At 41.8% G+C, this 17,237-nt stretch overlaps 1 protein-coding gene across 1 annotated transcript in view; it reads right to left on the bottom strand.

Moving 5' to 3' along the window:
- Mtbp (MDM2 binding protein) overlaps window positions 1-17,237 on the bottom strand; it is a 69,502-nt gene that overhangs the window by 33,746 nt on the left and 18,519 nt on the right. Inside the window, exon 12 of the mRNA XM_013512840.1 lies at window positions 1,019-1,218. Within this exon, the coding sequence (XP_013368294.1) occupies window positions 1,019-1,218 (200 nt within the window). The remainder of the gene's footprint in view (window positions 1-1,018; window positions 1,219-17,237) is intronic.

Raw genomic sequence — 17,237 nt, 5'->3', positions numbered from 1 at the left:
GCGAGACACAGGCCTGTGTGGCTGTGTGAATCCCTGTGTCCCCACGTCTCACACATGCAGCCAGGACGCCGCCTGTCCTGCACGACTTTCTCAAGCTTGGGGAAGCAGCTCACCATGGGCCCTCGGGTCATCTGCCTATTGCTGCCTAATGCTTACACAAAACTTGTGTGTGTGTTCTGCCTCACTGGTCTCAGACACATCAGGAAACAGTGCGTGGAGGACCCAGGTGGGAGCTCAGCGGCCCCAGCGCTGGGCAGAGTCTCGGCACCTCGGGAGCCTGCCCTGGGTTGGTGACCGGCAATGAGGTTCAGTACGGGTGATACTCGGTGACCTGCGGCTTCTCAGCACAACAGCGGCAAGGGCAGCGGCGGAGAAGTCAGCCTGTCCTGGGAGCACAGGGCCACGAAGGAGGCTGCTCTGGCGGTAGGAAGGCGTTGAGGCAGAACACTAGGGCTCGTCTGTGCCCACCATCCTAGCCAGGCACCAACGTGCGGGTCAAGGGCCATGGTGGGGCACTGCGACAGCAAGCCCTGGGGGGTCTTCCAGACCGCAGCCCCAGCTGTGTGCGCCCGCAGTCCCACGTGGGAGCTCAACACGGAGACGTCCAGCCAAGCCCGCGCAGCACAGCAGACGAGGGACACGACTGCGCTTAGGCTCAGCGGGGGGAGGCTGGTCGGGCAGCAATAGAGACCCAAAATAGAGACCACAGTGGGGGAGGGGCACGGGCAATACAACGGGAAAGGCTGGAAAGGAGTGCACAGAAATGAAAGATAAGTTACAGAAGAATAACCATACATATTTAAAGCAGAAGACACCAAAACTTGGTATTGGGAAATGAAGGCTAATCTACCAAATTGTATTACACATAAAGAAATTCGGTCTCCTCACTTAAAATATATAATATACTTACAATAAGGTAAATTAATGATAGAAACAGTGTGGGGAGATAAGTGTGAAATTTCTAAGCTTTCCTCTACTCAAAGCCACACAGGCCAACTCCAGACACAAATGCATTCACGCCCGGCGCAGGGAGCTCACACTTACGCGGCCCGGCGTCCGCTGCCTGGGCTTTCATCCTCCCGTGCATGAAGCCAAGCGCGAAGGCACCGTTGATCTGGCCGGCGGAGTGCAGCAGGGTGGCTCTGCACCGGCCCCCCGCCGCGCCGCGCACCAGGAGGTAGTAGCCGGCTTGTTCTCCTCTCACGTCCACAGCGGGCGCTAAGGAGAAAGGGCTTTGGGTGAGGACGCGAGGCCCGACTGCACCCAGGGCAGCGTGCGCAAGTTCGAAACTCACGGGGCCAGTAGATGGTCACTGTCTTATAAAGCTGTTGAGGCAAAGAATCATAAAAATCATACAAAGCATAAACCTTTTGTTTTAAACTAAAACTATGCAGTCATTGTTCTGATGTGGCTCACTGGAGTTTCATGGTATCTTTGCTCTTCTTTTTTGTTGGTGTTACTGAGGATGGAACCCAGGGCCTATGACTGAGTCACATCCCCAGGCTGTTTTTAAAAAATTTTTTTTGTTTTTTAAACTGAGATAGGTTCCCACTAAGTTGCTAAATTGCCCAGGCTGGGCTCAAACTTGCCATCCTCCTGCCTCAGCCTCCCAGAGTGCTGGGATCACAGGTGTGCGCCACCCCAGCTGGCTAATACTGTTCTTATACAGGTATCCTCAAAAATATATATCTTCTTTTTTTCAGCTTCTATTTCTTTAAAGTGGACTACACGGACTCCTGCAAGCACACACAACTCGACTAGTGAGAGGAGAAGTGCACAGATAAAAAGTTAACCCTCCATGCCCACAGATTCTGTGCCCCACGTTCAACCACTCACACACCCAGAATAACTGCATCTGGACCTGGGCGTACGGACTTTTCTTGTATTAATTAATACAGTGGAGCAACTATTTACACAGCGTCTACACTGCTTTAGGTAGACAAGAACCTCAAGATGGTCTAAAGTCTGCGAGAGGGCATTAGCAGGTGACATGTAAATGCAGGCCACTTTCTACCCAAGACTGGAGCTTAGCTGGGTTTTGGTCTCTTATTATTTTTTTTTTTATTTTTTTGGTTTTTCTCTGGTACCGGGAACCGAACTCACGACCTTGCGCTTGCCAGGCAGGCGCTTTGCCGCTGAACTAAATCCCCAGCCCCTTGGGTTTTGGTCTCTGAGGGGCGCAGAACCAATCCCCTCTGCACAGAGAGTGTTTGTCTGCAGCGGGCTTGTCTGCAGCAGGCACCCACGATGCCTTCACAGAGAAAACGGAGAACACCATTCATAGGCACGCCGGGGATGGGAAGGTCGGCAGAACAGTTTCGGACATTTTCAAAACACATCAAGAGAGGTCAGAGTGATGACGGCGGAAGAAAAACCGTGAAGCCTTCGGGAGTAAAAACAGAAATAGCGTCCTTGCTTGTTTCAGGATGGTGAACTGGATATAGCAGTTATTTTCACTATCTTCTGATATTCCACTAAGTCAGAATACAGAGAATTAAAATACTGTGAGTCTACAAGGACAGATATCTGGGAGAAGACAGAACTGTGACTTCCGTTTGAAAGCACACCGTCAGTTGGCAGCAGGCTTCAGTCTCTCGCCTGCTAAGGAGGCGGGAAAGACGGTGCCCAGAAGCACCCAAGTCTATAAGGGCCAGCTGCCCGCAGGCCTGGACAGAGGCCCAGGGAGCTCCAGGCAGAAGGAGGGTAGGACAGGAGGATGGGCTGCTCGATGGCCTGGGACGCAGCGAGGCTTCCCCATCCCTTCTTACTTCACTCAGACAAATGACTGTCCGTCCTGGGCAAAAGTTGACTTTTATTCTCTAAAGAGAATAAATAAGGTCTCTGGCCTAGAGGACATACAAGAATTGAGGGTTGGCCTTCTGAACTGATTATCAGGGAACTGCAGCGTGTGCCGATATACTGACTATTGAGGCCCAGGATCTGGCTTTCCCGATTTAATTCCCAAATGCCTGGAAGCTAGACAGCAGAGCTGAGCCATCTCAACCCATCGTTTGGAAGTACGGCAAGTCATATGAAAGTCAGAGGCCAAAATAAACAAGAAGGCAACTTATAGGGAAACCAAGAAAATGCAGTGAATAGAAAAGTCTTAAAAACTAATTCCCAAAACAGGCAAAACAGATGACTAATATTCTCTAAGAAGTGTTATAGCTTTTCAGAACCGGAAGGCACAGGAGCTCGCGGAAGGGCACACCGGGCGGAAGAGCACCACTAACCCTAACCCGGGCCTCGCCACATAGTCCTCTAGGAGCTGGGCCTGCGCAGAGCGGGACCCCGGCCCTCCTTTCTGCACACTGCCCCTTGTCAGCTGGGGGACATCCTCCTCTTGCTTCCAGGAGGCTGGCTATCGAGATCACAAAGAGGCCCAGGAGGAACTGTTGTAGGCGACGGTGCTTATGGCACAGGCTGGTGGCTTTGCAGCTATCTGTGTACTCATTCTCAAATTCATCAAACCGTATACATTAAATTTATATAGCTCTGTATGTCAATCATATATTAATAAAGTCATAAAAAATACAATGGAGAGCTCATGGAAATTAAAATGAATAAAGCAGAAGTAATACTCCAACTAAATGATTACAAGATACATTTCAGAAAATCTACCAGAAAGTAAAATTTTAAAAAAAAGACGAAATGGAAAACAGGAAGGAAAGACAGGGAAACCAAACAGGCAGAATATGGAAATAAGATCTACAAGAAAAAGGAAACGTTAAAAATAGAGGAAAGAAAATTATCAGCAAAATAATTATAAAAACATTCTCCTGCCAGTCATGTAGTAATTCCATTCTCAGAAGGCTGAGGCAGGAGAATCATAGCAAATCTGAGGCTAGCTTGAGCTAAGCAGTGAGCACAAGGCCAGCCTGGACTATTGAGCAAGATACTGAATCCAAACAAAACAAAAACAGAATAAAATTCTCTGCCAAAAGACAAGGTTCCAGGCATTCCAAATACCCAAATATGAATTAAAACAGAACTAATATGCATTATTACAAGAAGTTAGATGAGAACCAACAAAAAGGACAAAAGGAAAATCTTTCACGAGGACAAAAAGACAGTCAGAGACCCCCAAACTATGGAACAAATCTGGCGGTAAAACCAACCGATCCGTGGGGACAGATTTCTTCCCTACACATGATCTGACAGAATACTGAATACTGGGCTACACAGCTGGATTGTGGATGGTGATTACATAATCTTGATGGAAACAATGGTGATCTAAATTCCTGCAAGATCGTTCTGTGGAGAGAGGGGAACTGGGTGTGGTGAGGACAAAGGATTTACAGAGGATAAAACCCTCACATTCCAGAAGGACGAGTCGGGGATACATCACAAAGGCACCAAGTGGCCATTTCTGCAAAGTCCTGATTTACAGATCCGGAGTTACAGTTGCTTCTGGGGAAGAGCAAGCACGGTAGGTTGTGGTAAGAACAACTATTTTTTAAAAGCATTCTGGAAATATAAGCTACATAATATATGATTTACCTACTTAAATACGTAATCCAACAGCTTTTGGTCTATTCCGAGTTGTGCGATCCTCTTCAAAATCTAATTTTGGAACATCTGTGCCCCCCCAAAAGAGCAAACCCCCATCACCACTACCAGTGTGACTGCTTGTTTCAAATCAGTGCTTACAACCTGTTGAGGCAATATATTTGATTTTTAAATGATATAAATGCCTTTGACCAAAAACAGGAGGACAAGAGAACTAAATGTAAAAAAAAGCACTCAAAATTTAATCTACTTACTCCTCATTTATACCAAAGGATAAAAGCTGTAGAGGTAACAGAATAGCATATACCACGAAGCCACTGATCTTTATTATAATTACTCCTGCATACTCATGTTTACATATACAAATTACAGTAATGGCAAGGTCAAGGCACTGTGAAGGAGAGTTACCGAAGCACAGTAACAGGACACTCAGGAAAATGCCCAAGGAACTGTGATCCTTGAACACCTGGCATCACAATCCACTGAAGCCTGAAGTCAGGAATGAAGACAAAGAACAAAGCATCTGGAGCAATGTCAACTGCAAAACTGAGAACTCAACTAGGCTCAGTACTCAGCTTCTCACTAGCAGGACTACATCCTGTCCAGCCTCACACCCCAAAGGTTTGGAACTCTGTATACAGTGAGTGCTCAATAAATGCTGCCAGAGGCATGATGGAAAAAATTATTGAGATAACCATAGAACAGCATGAGCGTTAATAATGGGGGACTTCTCAGACGGACAGAGGGACAGTAATGTGGAAGTGATGGTGTAAAGCTGAGGAGAGACAAGGGATCTCAGAGCAAGGAGCCACTTGGGAAGCCCACAGTATGAGCAGGCACCGCCAAAGCCAGCTCCGGGCCTCTGCACCAAGAGTGTAGTGCGCTTTGCTGGCTCCTTCCCTAGACAGCGTAGCCGGAGGCCGCTCCTTCCTCTCCTCAGGGCTTTTCAGTCTTCTGGCTCCCTCAAACCTTCACTGCAAATGTGCCCTTGCTTCATTTCTTTGTATTGAAAGATTCACCCTGGGAAAATCTATTTGCTCTGACTGACCGGGCCAACTCACAGTGACACAGCAGGTCAGGAAAAATCACCACCTCGAAGCGCCCAGGGCGTTTATTTAGGGGCCACGGAGATGGGAGCATTATGAGCCCAAGGGGTGCGCTTATCCCAAGGGACCTGGGCAAATGAAGAAATATTGATTCAGGAAAAATACTATTAAGATCGAGTAAAACTGAGTCGCTAGCACTTCGGCAGTGAGCTGTGTCTTCCCAGTCCGCTCCGCACGCTTCCGCGGTACTGAAGAGGCTGCTCCAGGGGCTGTGGCCCAGAAGACCGTCACCTTCTCTCAGCTCCAGGTGAGGGCCAGGGATGTCAGGGAGGGTGGGCAGCCTGCATTTCTCACCTCCCCGGCTCTGACTGGGAGAGGCCAACTCCTCGAGCAGGGGGAGACTTGAGGGACTCCCCTGCTGCACCCAGGACCACCCCAAGTGGAGGATACCAGGGACCCAGACCTCAGCTCAGCCCTCAGGGCACAGAAAGAAGCAAGCGGTCCGGTTCACTACAGAGAGCCAACCAGGAAGGGCAGCTGAGAGGAGCCATCTGCGGTCAGAATCCATCTCAAAGACTAACCTCAAAATTACCCAAATTTAACTGGATAGGCAATTTAAATGGCTCTAGAGCAACTTAGGCGCCAGGGCACTGTAGAAAACAAAGCAGGGAGCTAAAAATTAGTGGAATCTAACAGCTGAGTGTGCTACTAAGTGAGGTGGACAAGGACAGATCAGGAAAAGAGCAAGTGAAACGTGCAAAAACCACCTTATTCTCCAGGCTGAACGTGCCCGGGTCAAGACCACATCCTCTGGACAGTAATGCCAGAGCCTCCACCCTGAGAAAACAGGCTACACGAAGAGAGCCGGCCCGCTCACAGAGCAAAGCGCGAGCAAGCAGCGGCAAACACAAACCTAGGAAGAGGAGCAGACAGGACCTAAAACGTCAGAATGACGAGACATACAAAACACAGGGATGTGTGATGCACACATTGCAAAAAAAATAAAAAGCATGTGACAGAAAATGTCTATGAGAGGGCCCAGATGTCAGACAGACCGGCACTGCAGACACACACAGACCGTGTCCCAGGAACCCAAGGAGACCATGCCTAAAGAGGAAAGTCTCATCAAATAAAGAATATAAATAAAAAATGGATATAATAAAAACAAACAACTAAATAGAGTAAAAAAGTACAATAAATTTAAAAGGGCTGAAATTATACAAAGTATGTATTCCCATCACAATGCAGTGATTAAAACCTAGTAATAGAAAAGAAATTTAGGGAATTAACAAATATAAGGAAATTAAATAACATGCAGCTAAATACCCATTAGGTCAAAATCACAAGGGAAACTTAAAAACATCCTAGGATAAAGGAGCACAAAAAAAAATACAATACATTAAAATTTATAAAATGTAGCTACAGCAGTGTTTAGGAAGAAATTTAACACTGCAAAGATCTCAATCAGTAATCCAACCCCCTACTGAAAGATACTGAAAAGAAGAGGAAAGCCAGCACTTCCATTTCTCCATTTGCACTCAAAATCATTTTTAATTTGTAGAGTATATTCCTAGCAGCATTATTCACAAGGGCCCCTCAAGGTCAACAGACCAAATTTCCACAACCAATCCATGGATAAATAAAACAAGGTAGATCCAAACAACGGGAAATTATTCAACAAAAAAGGGTGACGTACTGGGACCTGCTACAAGAGGAATGCACCTTGCAAACATTCTGCTAAGTGAAAAAAGCCAGTCCGAGAAGGCGGTATGGTACGGCTACGTTACACAGAGCGGTCCTAGGGACTGGGGCAGGGACGAGGGGCAGGAATACGGAAGAGCTGCTAACGAGTGCGCCGTTTCTCTCCGGGGAGATGAAAATGTCCTAAAACTGATTGCAGTGATGGCTGCAGAAGCCTATGATTATACAAACAACTGCCTGATCGTATATTTAACCATGTCTACAATTTTATGGTACGTGAATTATACCCCAGGGAAGCTGTTTTTAAACATTTTATCTTTACCTTAGCAGTGTAAAATTCTTGCAAAATGAAAGTTCTCTATAACAGAAACCACAAAACATACAAAAGGTTTCTTTACATATAGAATATTATATATATGCCATTCATTTGTCAAAAAATGTTAAAAACTATTACTATAATTTTATTATAAAAGCAATAGTTTATTTCACAGATATGAACCTATTGCGGTAAAAGCCTATTCCTAAACAATCCAACGTATATGAAATTACATTGCCATAATTTTATTCATAAACAGCAGCATTACATTGCCATAATTTTATTCATAAACAGCAGCATTAGAAAATGAACTTAAAATTATTACAAAGGAAAAAAACTATGGTTTGCCAAAAGACAGTGTTCTTGATTTTTGATCATTTCAACACTCTGCCAACTCAATTCAATTTCTACTACAACATCCTTTCCATAATTACTTTAAATCCTTCTACCTTTGGTAGCATTTAAAATACTGAGGCGTAATTACAACAATCGTATTTTCCTTGAAAGAAAAATATTTATCTTACAGAACTTCCTTAACCATAATGACTGTAGTCACTTAAAAAATACTGTTCCAAATTCAGCAGGTGTTAATTAAATAACATTTATATAAATACCACAGACAGCAACAGATTTACAATTAGCATAGTTATTCAATTTTCATTACTCTTCCTAAAGAAATAAGGAAAGTAATTATTAAAAAATTCTCTTTTCAGGGCCAAGAGGGTAGCTTAGGGGTAAAGCACTCGCCTGGCACATATGAGGCTGGGGTTCGATCCCCAGCAATATAAAAAATTTTATTTTCCAATGCTGCATTTACACTCTCAAGGGCCAAGGTGACGCTTGGCTTGCATCCACCAAGAAATTACATGTGTGTTGCTTAGACCATCCAGATAAAATGAGAGAAGCAGGAAGCACCACTTTCCATTAGTTCTATCAAATTTTACAAATTAATATATATGCTACAATAAAGGCTCTTATTAGTATTTCACCAGCAAAAAAACCTTACATAATAAAAAGCAAATTATATTATTCAACAATAATTTTCTTAGTGGTTTTAAAAATCTATAAAACCCTTCCTTTTTTTTTTAACAATATAAACTCAACAATACAAAAACTCAACAATATAAAAATCAACTCACATTAATCAGGAGCAATAATATTCCATGTGATATAAAGAAAGGCAAGTGTTTCAGGGAAACTGGAGAAGAAAGATATTCTGGTTCAGTATTCTGAGTTACTAACAATTATCTACCTATCTATCTATCTATCTGTCTGTCTGTCTATCTATCTATATTCCTTAGGAAAAGAGCATATAATAAAACCAGATTGTCCAAGAAAATGTGTCTCAATTCTAGAACATAAAATGATTTTTAAAATGATAGTATTGTTGAATAGCTACTTGAAGCCTCCTGCTGTTAGGATTATAAAAATGCAAAGGATTTATAAATGTGACTACTACTGTGACTATTAAATAACATAAGGATCATAACTGCATACATTTCCTTTCTGTTAAAATATAGCTAAACCTGATATTTAAAAGCAACAATGAATAGACAGCTATTCATTAGATATTTCTGGATCTTCACCATGATCACAAATAATGACTTCTTTATTGTTCTGTGGATATAGAAAGCATGTGAGGTTGGACAGAATAACAAAAAGGAACTGCAGAGTTTACAAAGTGTTTACTTTCATTAGAAACTGACTCTCACAAGTGTTATTACCATGCCGCTTTTCCAGGTAAGAAATTAAAGCCTAAAGCACTGTGATGGTTGAGTGTATCAACTTGATTGGCTGGGAGCAGCCCAGGGGACTGAGGGAGCACACTTCTGGGTGTCTGGGTGGGTCACAGATGCGTAACCTCAGGAACCATGTCTGGTCCCTAGCCCTTTCTTCTGTGGCACTGATCTCCACTCTGCTTCCCAGCTACCATGAACTAAGCACCTCTGCCCTGCCATGCCCTTCCACCATGCTGTCTCTGCCTTGGCACCAGCCAACCATGGACTAAATTCATGAAACCATAAGCCAAAATGACTCTCTCCTTCTTGAAGTCCCGGCTGTCAGGTGTGTGACAAGAAAGCTGGCCAGTACGATAGAAGCAGGGACTCTCAACCCTCACTCTGCCCCGACAATGACTTTCCAACCAAGGGTTAAGGCAGCAGCCATGAAGGCAGGGATCCTAGTTCATGGTGCATATCTGGACCCCTTTCAAACTAATAACCGGGATCCACCCCAGATACCTGGCTGATCTGTTCTCACGTGGGGCCCACTTGAGTTTCTTTCAAGGTGATTCTAAGGTGTAGCTGGTGTTAATGAAACAATGAATGAGGAGGGGAATAAAACTCTACATTTAGGTTTTTTCCACATTTAGGTTTTCAAGTGACTCTTAAGCAAAATACGCCCAAACACTCCTTAGGTATAATTCATACAGATGCATGTACCTACACCCATAACATATATTAGGGTCTAACTTCAGTAAAGTTGGGAAATTTGTATAATTATCCATCTGTCACTATAATCTGGTTTTGGAAGACTTTCAGTGCACCTTTGTAGTCCATCTCCCCACTACATAGCCTCAGGCAGACAATGGTCTGCTGTCTTCTTTTGTCTTTTTTTTTTTTTTGGTTTTTCTCCAGTACCGGGAACCGAACTCACGACCTTGCGCTTGCCAGGCAGGCGCTTTTTGCCGCTGAGCTAAATCCCCAGCCCCTGTCTTCTTTTGTCTTTTACAAAAATTTCACATCTAGTAAGTGATCGTATAACACATAATCTTGTCTGACTTTATAAGCTCAGCATGCTTTCAGGTGCATCACAAATTACACTGAGTCTTCCACTGTTGGGAAAAAAATTTATTCACCAGCTGATGGATTTTTAGCTGTGATGAATGGTGCTTTTATGAACATCGGCCCACAAGTCTTTATACAAAGATCTGTTCTCTGTTCTCCTCGCCAGATACCTAGGAATGAGGGTGCTAGACTGCATACTGAAGGGTAAGTTTAACTGCCAAACTGTTCTCTGTAGTAGTTGTCTTACTATCCATCCCCACTGACAGTGAGGTTTGCAATGCTTCTATGTCCTCATCAACATTTGATAGTCACTTTAATTACAGTCATTCCAGTGACTGTACTGTAAGATCACATTTTGGTTGGAATTTGTATGTCCCCAAAGATTAATGATGTTGAGCATCTTTGCAGATAATTTATTAACAATTCACCCATTTTCTTTGGGGAAATATCTATTCAAGGCTTATCTGTTTTTGATGCTACTAGGGATTGAACCCAGGGCACTCAGCTACATCCCCAGTTCTTTTCTGAGAGAAGGTCTCTCATTGCCAACTTGCCCACGGTGGCTTCAAGCTTGCAATCCTCCTGCCTCAGCCTCCCAAAGCCCTGGAATTACAGCCATATGTCACTCTGCAACCACTAATCAGCGTTTAATTATTGGGTTATAAGAATTATTTCATTTACATGTCTTTTGTCAGATATGATTGGAAGTATTTTTCTCAATGAGTAGCCTGTTTTTAATTTTTTTTGCAGTTTTTCAAAAAGTGGATATTTTTAATATTTGGCAGATTCTACTTTAGAGGTTTTTGCTCACTCCATGAATTGTTTTGGTGTCTATGTTACAGAAGTTTTACAGTTTTAGTTCTTAAATTTGGATATATTTTCAGTCCCATGTTTATGGACAGCAGAAGTCTAAATATGTAGTCTAAAAAGTCTAAACACACATGTATCCACACACATATATGTCTCCTTACATACGGATACCTGATTCTTCCAACACTGTGTTCAGGAGTAATTCTTTTCCCAAGAGCATCTCCGTGCTTGTCTGCCCACATCTATGTGTGACCCTCCCCTAGCACCAGCCTGGCTGCACGGCTGAGCTCCATCTAGTTCACAATACTTTATTCACTGACTTTGATCTATTTTCTTCTCCAGTTACTGGGATTAGGTCTTTTTGCTTCTTGAGGGTGATGCTTAGATTACCGATTTTAGATCTTTTTTTTCCCCAATCTATAATAAGCGTAAGGCCTCCTTAATACTTCTTTAGCTATTTTCTGTAAGTTTGATGTTCTGTTTTTATTTTTGTTCAGTGAAAACTATTTTCTAATTTCCTTTTTTGATTGTATTTTTTGACCTATAGGTTATTCAGAAGTGTGTCCATTTCCAACATTTGAGGGATTTCTCGGACTTTTACTGTTGATTTCTAAATGAACTCCTTTGTAACTGGAGAACATACTTGGTATTGTTACTTTTTTCTGCCCCTTTAAATTTAGGGAGGTTCATTTCATGGCTCAGGATACACACAGACCCTGTCCAGAAGAAAGTCTGCAACTGAAAGAATACTTTGTCTCTGACACGAAAACTTATTTTCAAAATCTTTACCAGAGTGCACTGTTTTTCAAGATGGAGATTATTTATACACCAGCTATGTGGTGTCATCTTAACCCCCTCGGTGCAGCTGACTATCCTGAAACACACTCATCACGCTGATTTGAGCATTAACAAAACACGCACTTCATCATTTCCAGATTCTCCTCAGTTCTTACTATTCTAGTCCTTTTACAAATACTGTTATTGGAAGATTTTTCTGTCAAAAAAGACATGATTTTTCTCAGAGGACCTTTACAAGTTTTTCTTTTAAAAGAATTCCTGTTTTTTATTTTTTTAATTTTATCTTATTTATTTTATTTTTTATTTTTATTTTTTTGAGACAGGGTCTCACTATACAGTTCAGGCTGGCCTTGAGCTCACTTTGTAGCTCAGGCTGGCCTTGAACTCGCAGTGGTCCTCCTGCCTCAGCGTCCCAAGTGCTGAGATTATAGGTGTGCAGAATTTCTGTGTTTAAAAAAAAAAAGTGAGAAGACAACAAACTCAGGGTTTTAGAATTACCAGGTACCTAGAATTATAAAATTACCAGACAGTATTATCTTGCTATACAAGAGTAAATGACTTCATAAATGTTAAGACATAAAACGGAAAAAATCAAGTTCTTCAAATTCTTTTCAACAGAAGTGCTACATGATCTAGCAAAAGATGGTGCTTGGAATTGGATGCACGCAATACTGTGTGCAAGTCCTGTTCTGTCCTATGACGTTACAGAAGCTTCATATTTCTGTACCTAAGTTTTGTCACTTGTAATACAAAGATTTTTTAATTTTCAGTGTTGTTCTGAGAATGAAAGATATTTAAGGAATGCAGAGTAGATCAACATGGGCAGATAACAATACTGTTATTCATCTATGACTTAAGCTCTGATGATGATTACTTATGTTTTTGGACAATTTTGTAACATGTTTCTTTGAAAAGCTGAGTACTTTTCATTGTACACCTGGTCTTTCAGTACAGATTTTATATAAAGAAGTCTTTCTTTAGAAATGAAATAGGTTTAAATAATTTATTAGTTTACAGAGCTCCTTTGCATTTTCCTTGTATCAATAATTCCTGAGTACTTCCCTGAACAGCACTTTTAAAAAGCATTGTTTTGCTATTATAACCTAAACGTATTTCAAATCAAGCATTGTTTACTGTAGTTCCCAGCATATAAGATTGCAAATATCTAATAATCTTGATATATAAAAACATCATATAGTTCAAACTAGTACATGTGTACGTATTTTGTAAGGAGCATAACCTCTGGCACGGTTAAAAACAGAGGCACAGGTGCTCTGTTAGGACAGCAGTTACAACTTCCTAAACAATGCGCTTCATTTATTATTTAACAAAGCTTCCTGAGGGACAGTTCAGCGCCCAGCAGACACTCCTGCAGTGTAGGAGACGGCAAAGGAGGTGTATGAGCTAATGCAAAGGAGGAACAATAACGCTGGCAAGGGGGCTAAGTCAGGAGCAGGATCTCTTTGCAACTTGAGATGAGATGGCAAAACAGGTCCTGAAAGAGAAAATGACTTTGGACTAAAGACCTGAAGAAATCCAGACTCTGGAGATGGCTATCTGGGGGAGAACTACAGCTGCTCCCTCTGCTACAATGCAGGCACCCCAAGGCAGATTTCCTTGTTTACTGCTGGTCCTGCATGTGAAACAGGGCCTAGTACATTGTAGGTGCTTGCAGTGGTTGATACACTGTGCCACCTTGAGAAGTTTAGGAATTTAACTTTGCAACTCAGCAGGGGGCCAGGGTCCTCACTTTGTAAACATCCTCATCCTGTGCAAGAGGAGGGCATGGAGACGGTATGGGGGCAGGGGCGGGGAGGCTGCTTACAATATAAGGGAAGGAAAGAGACTTGCTCCCCCCACCCCCACCTTTTTGCCCTTGCTGCTTTTGCTGTCCTCCACTACCATGAACTGTCAGCCCTCTGCCATGCGCCACACTGCCTTGCAGCCAGCTGGTGATGGACTGAAACCTCTGTAAACTGTGAGCTAAACAAACCTTTCCTTCCTTAATCTGGGCTGTCGGGTATTTTGTCTCAGGAACAAGAGAAAAGTAACAAGCACAGTGCTCAAAAAAATGCCTGTTGAAAAAATGGATTTTAATGTACAAGCAAATATATATATAAATGCTCAATTACACTGAGTTGTTTTTACCACAAAAAGCCACATAACCATCGTACCTTCTTTCTTCCATGCAATAGTCCTTAGGCACTGTTCCTAGTTGGCTGTGTCTAAACACAACATCCTGATAATTATTATAATATTAATATCATGCTATGTGCTTTAATATGCTACATAATAATTATTTCTCTTTATTTTCTATGCCACAATATAAATTCCAGGGAGAGGAATATAAAGTCTATCTCTCTTGAGTACTGATCTCCAGATTATAGTCCCACACCTGATATACAGTATCTGTTCCATATTCAAATAAATGAATGAAACAGTCTGAATGAACAACAAGTCACAAAGCAGTAAAATCGGGAGGTGGTTTTAGGACAGCACACTGTTTAGTCTGGAGACTCCAGCATGTGTAGAGGAATAACGCTGCTGGGTGTAATTCAGCAGGTTATGGAGAAACAGAGCTATGGTTTGGGGGATGATCTGAGAGTTCCTATATTATCTGGGAGAGTGAAAGATGCCACTACTGGGGGTATAATATAAGGGATATGGAATTTTCTGAATGCAAGGTTTATTGAAATTTTTATACTATACCTTGGCTTCTCTATTTTTACAAAAAGAGTTCTGTCAGTGGGATAAGTAATAAGTTTCCCCTTCAGGAAGGGTTACAGGTAGAACAGAACTTAATAATCAGCTCTCCAGTTTGATTTTGTTGCTACTTCTAAGCATTAAAAAAAATACCATAAAGCATCGTTTAATCAGCCCCTAATGATCCAGCCTAATCAGTAATCAACAATCTGGCTTCAAAGATTATCATGTGATCCATGTCTTATTATTATTCAGAAGTTACCACTATTAATCCTTAAATTTCAAGAGGCAATAATTTAAAAAACTGAAATCAAGCCACATGATATTTTATTAAAGTTGCAATAAAAATCATGCAAAAAAAAAAACTTAAGAGTAAGTTCTAAATCAATAAATTACCTTAAAATTAGAACCAGCAACGCAAAAGCCATTTGAAGTAGAAAGTTACAAGAAGAAGAAGAACAACAAAAAAAGATATATGGGCTGTCCTAGATATACTCAGTGTATTTAGGAGATATTAATATTCAATTCAGACTATCAGTCCTGGACATATGCAGTGCTGAGAAATGGATATCACCCCATGGCTTCACGTAGCGTAAGTGCGACTGACTGCATTGCTCTCACTGAATCTAGTTCTGCCTGTGTGGTAGCATCTTCTAAAATCACCAGGTACGGCTCAGTCCACAGGAGTGGGTGAGAGGGTTGCAGCTGCACTCAGTCAGTGCTAGTGTGGGGCAGGCGGCCACATGACAACGCCGCTTGCTCCAGAAGCACCCCTGGAGCTCTGGAGCCCGTGTCAGGTCACACACTATGCATGTGCCCTTCCTTTTACCTTTCCCCCACGGGTTAAGCAGAAGTGCAACTGTTTTTCAAGTATATTCCTCACTTTAATGAACATTTCCTCTAAAAAACCATGAACCCACCTCCTTGCATGTAAGGAGCCAGTCTGACTCTCCTTTACTTCCCGTAAGGCTGCACCACATCCTATTAGTGTCATAAATGGTACTTTTAATGCTGATGTTAATGATTATAACTTGCCAGGGTCTTCAGACAACCATTTATAAAAACATTTCTTAACCTTTCTCAACTTTCACTGAAATGCAGGTATTTCTAAAGACCCTATCTTTGGATCTCTTCTTCAGCTATGTTGTGTATGTGTGGTTGCTTCCTTCCTCTCAACCATTCCTGTTATTTCCTGTATGCTCCAATGTAAGCTTTTACACTGGTGGCTTCCTAGTATTAACAATCTTGTACAGTCAATTCCTCAGTGAATCTGGGCCATTCTTGACCCTAACTTAAAATAGCAATGCAGCAGAAGTGAGACTAGGCTAGCTCCAGGACTAAGTCTTCAAAAATCTTGGCAGGCTCAATTTTTGTGTTTGTCCTGAGCACTAGTAAAAGTTTCAGCCAGCCTACTGGCTTCTCTACATGTGAGGAGACCATGTGGCAAAGAAATGGCTTAGAGACTCTGGGGAGAGAGTCAGCCATCTCTGCTCCTGAACCCGGCCTCCAAACAATCCATGAGGCCAGTGCAACCAAATCAGTGACCGCTGGTGAAACCCGCAGAAGAACCACCCAGCTGAGCTCAGTCCCAACTGCAGAACCTTGAACAAATAAAAATAAAGCGTGTTCTCTCAAGCCACTACATTTATGTTTATTAAACAAGACATAAGAAAATATTAATGCTAAGTGCAAAATTTAAATCCCTAACTGTGACTGTTCTCTAGTGATCTAGATCTAAATTTCAGACTCTAGTTTAAATTTCCATATAGATATCCTACTTGAAGCTCAACTTCAACACTTGCTAAATCAGAATCTATAATCTCACCTATTTCCTACATAGTACTATGTAAACTGCTGATTTAAAAATTCTTTTCCCTCAGACTATTAGCTTTCTGTGGAGTACTTCCATAGAAGTCTTGGTAGACATGTTTCAACTACAGTTCTCAGTCCTATCATGGCATGGGTCACAAAAACTAACTACAAGCTCAAAGAAATTTAAACAGATTATTATTCAACTTTGAATACCACTTACACCAAAGCAAAAGTATGCACGAACAGACTTTAGCTATCTGACTTTGAGAAGATAACTTGAACAGTTTGATCCATAACTATGTAATGAAATATTAGGGTTAGGACTCAAACAACCTCTGACTTTATAACAGAAGTTAGTATTTTATCTTTATGGGAACAACTTGAACATACTAGAGTACTAGAGAGGCAACACAGTATTGCATAGCCCAGGTTCAAATTTTAAGAGAAATTATAGAACAATTAACTGCAGACCAGGATTTATATGAAGGTTCTGTCAATTGCCAGCTCTTTAAGTTTTCTAGGCTCCAATATCCTCACCTGTACAATGTGAACAAAAATAAACCTATAGGATTATTATCAAAATTAAATGACAATATTTTTAAAAGTATCCAGGACGCTACACAGCATACAGTTAAACAAGTTCTAATTTCTTTGGCAAAGTGTAACCACAGGCTCATTTCTTAGTACCATTTAACAAATAAACTACTTTCTCCATATATTTGTTTTCTCAAATGTCTCTAAGAAATCAATGTTCAA

Source organism: Chinchilla lanigera, unplaced genomic scaffold (assembly GCF_000276665.1).
Source record: "Chinchilla lanigera isolate Chin_1 unplaced genomic scaffold, ChiLan1.0 scaffold00016, whole genome shotgun sequence".
In the NCBI taxonomy this organism is placed as follows: domain Eukaryota; kingdom Metazoa; phylum Chordata; class Mammalia; order Rodentia; family Chinchillidae; genus Chinchilla; species Chinchilla lanigera.
This window is presented reverse-complemented; position numbering and strand designations above follow the sequence as displayed.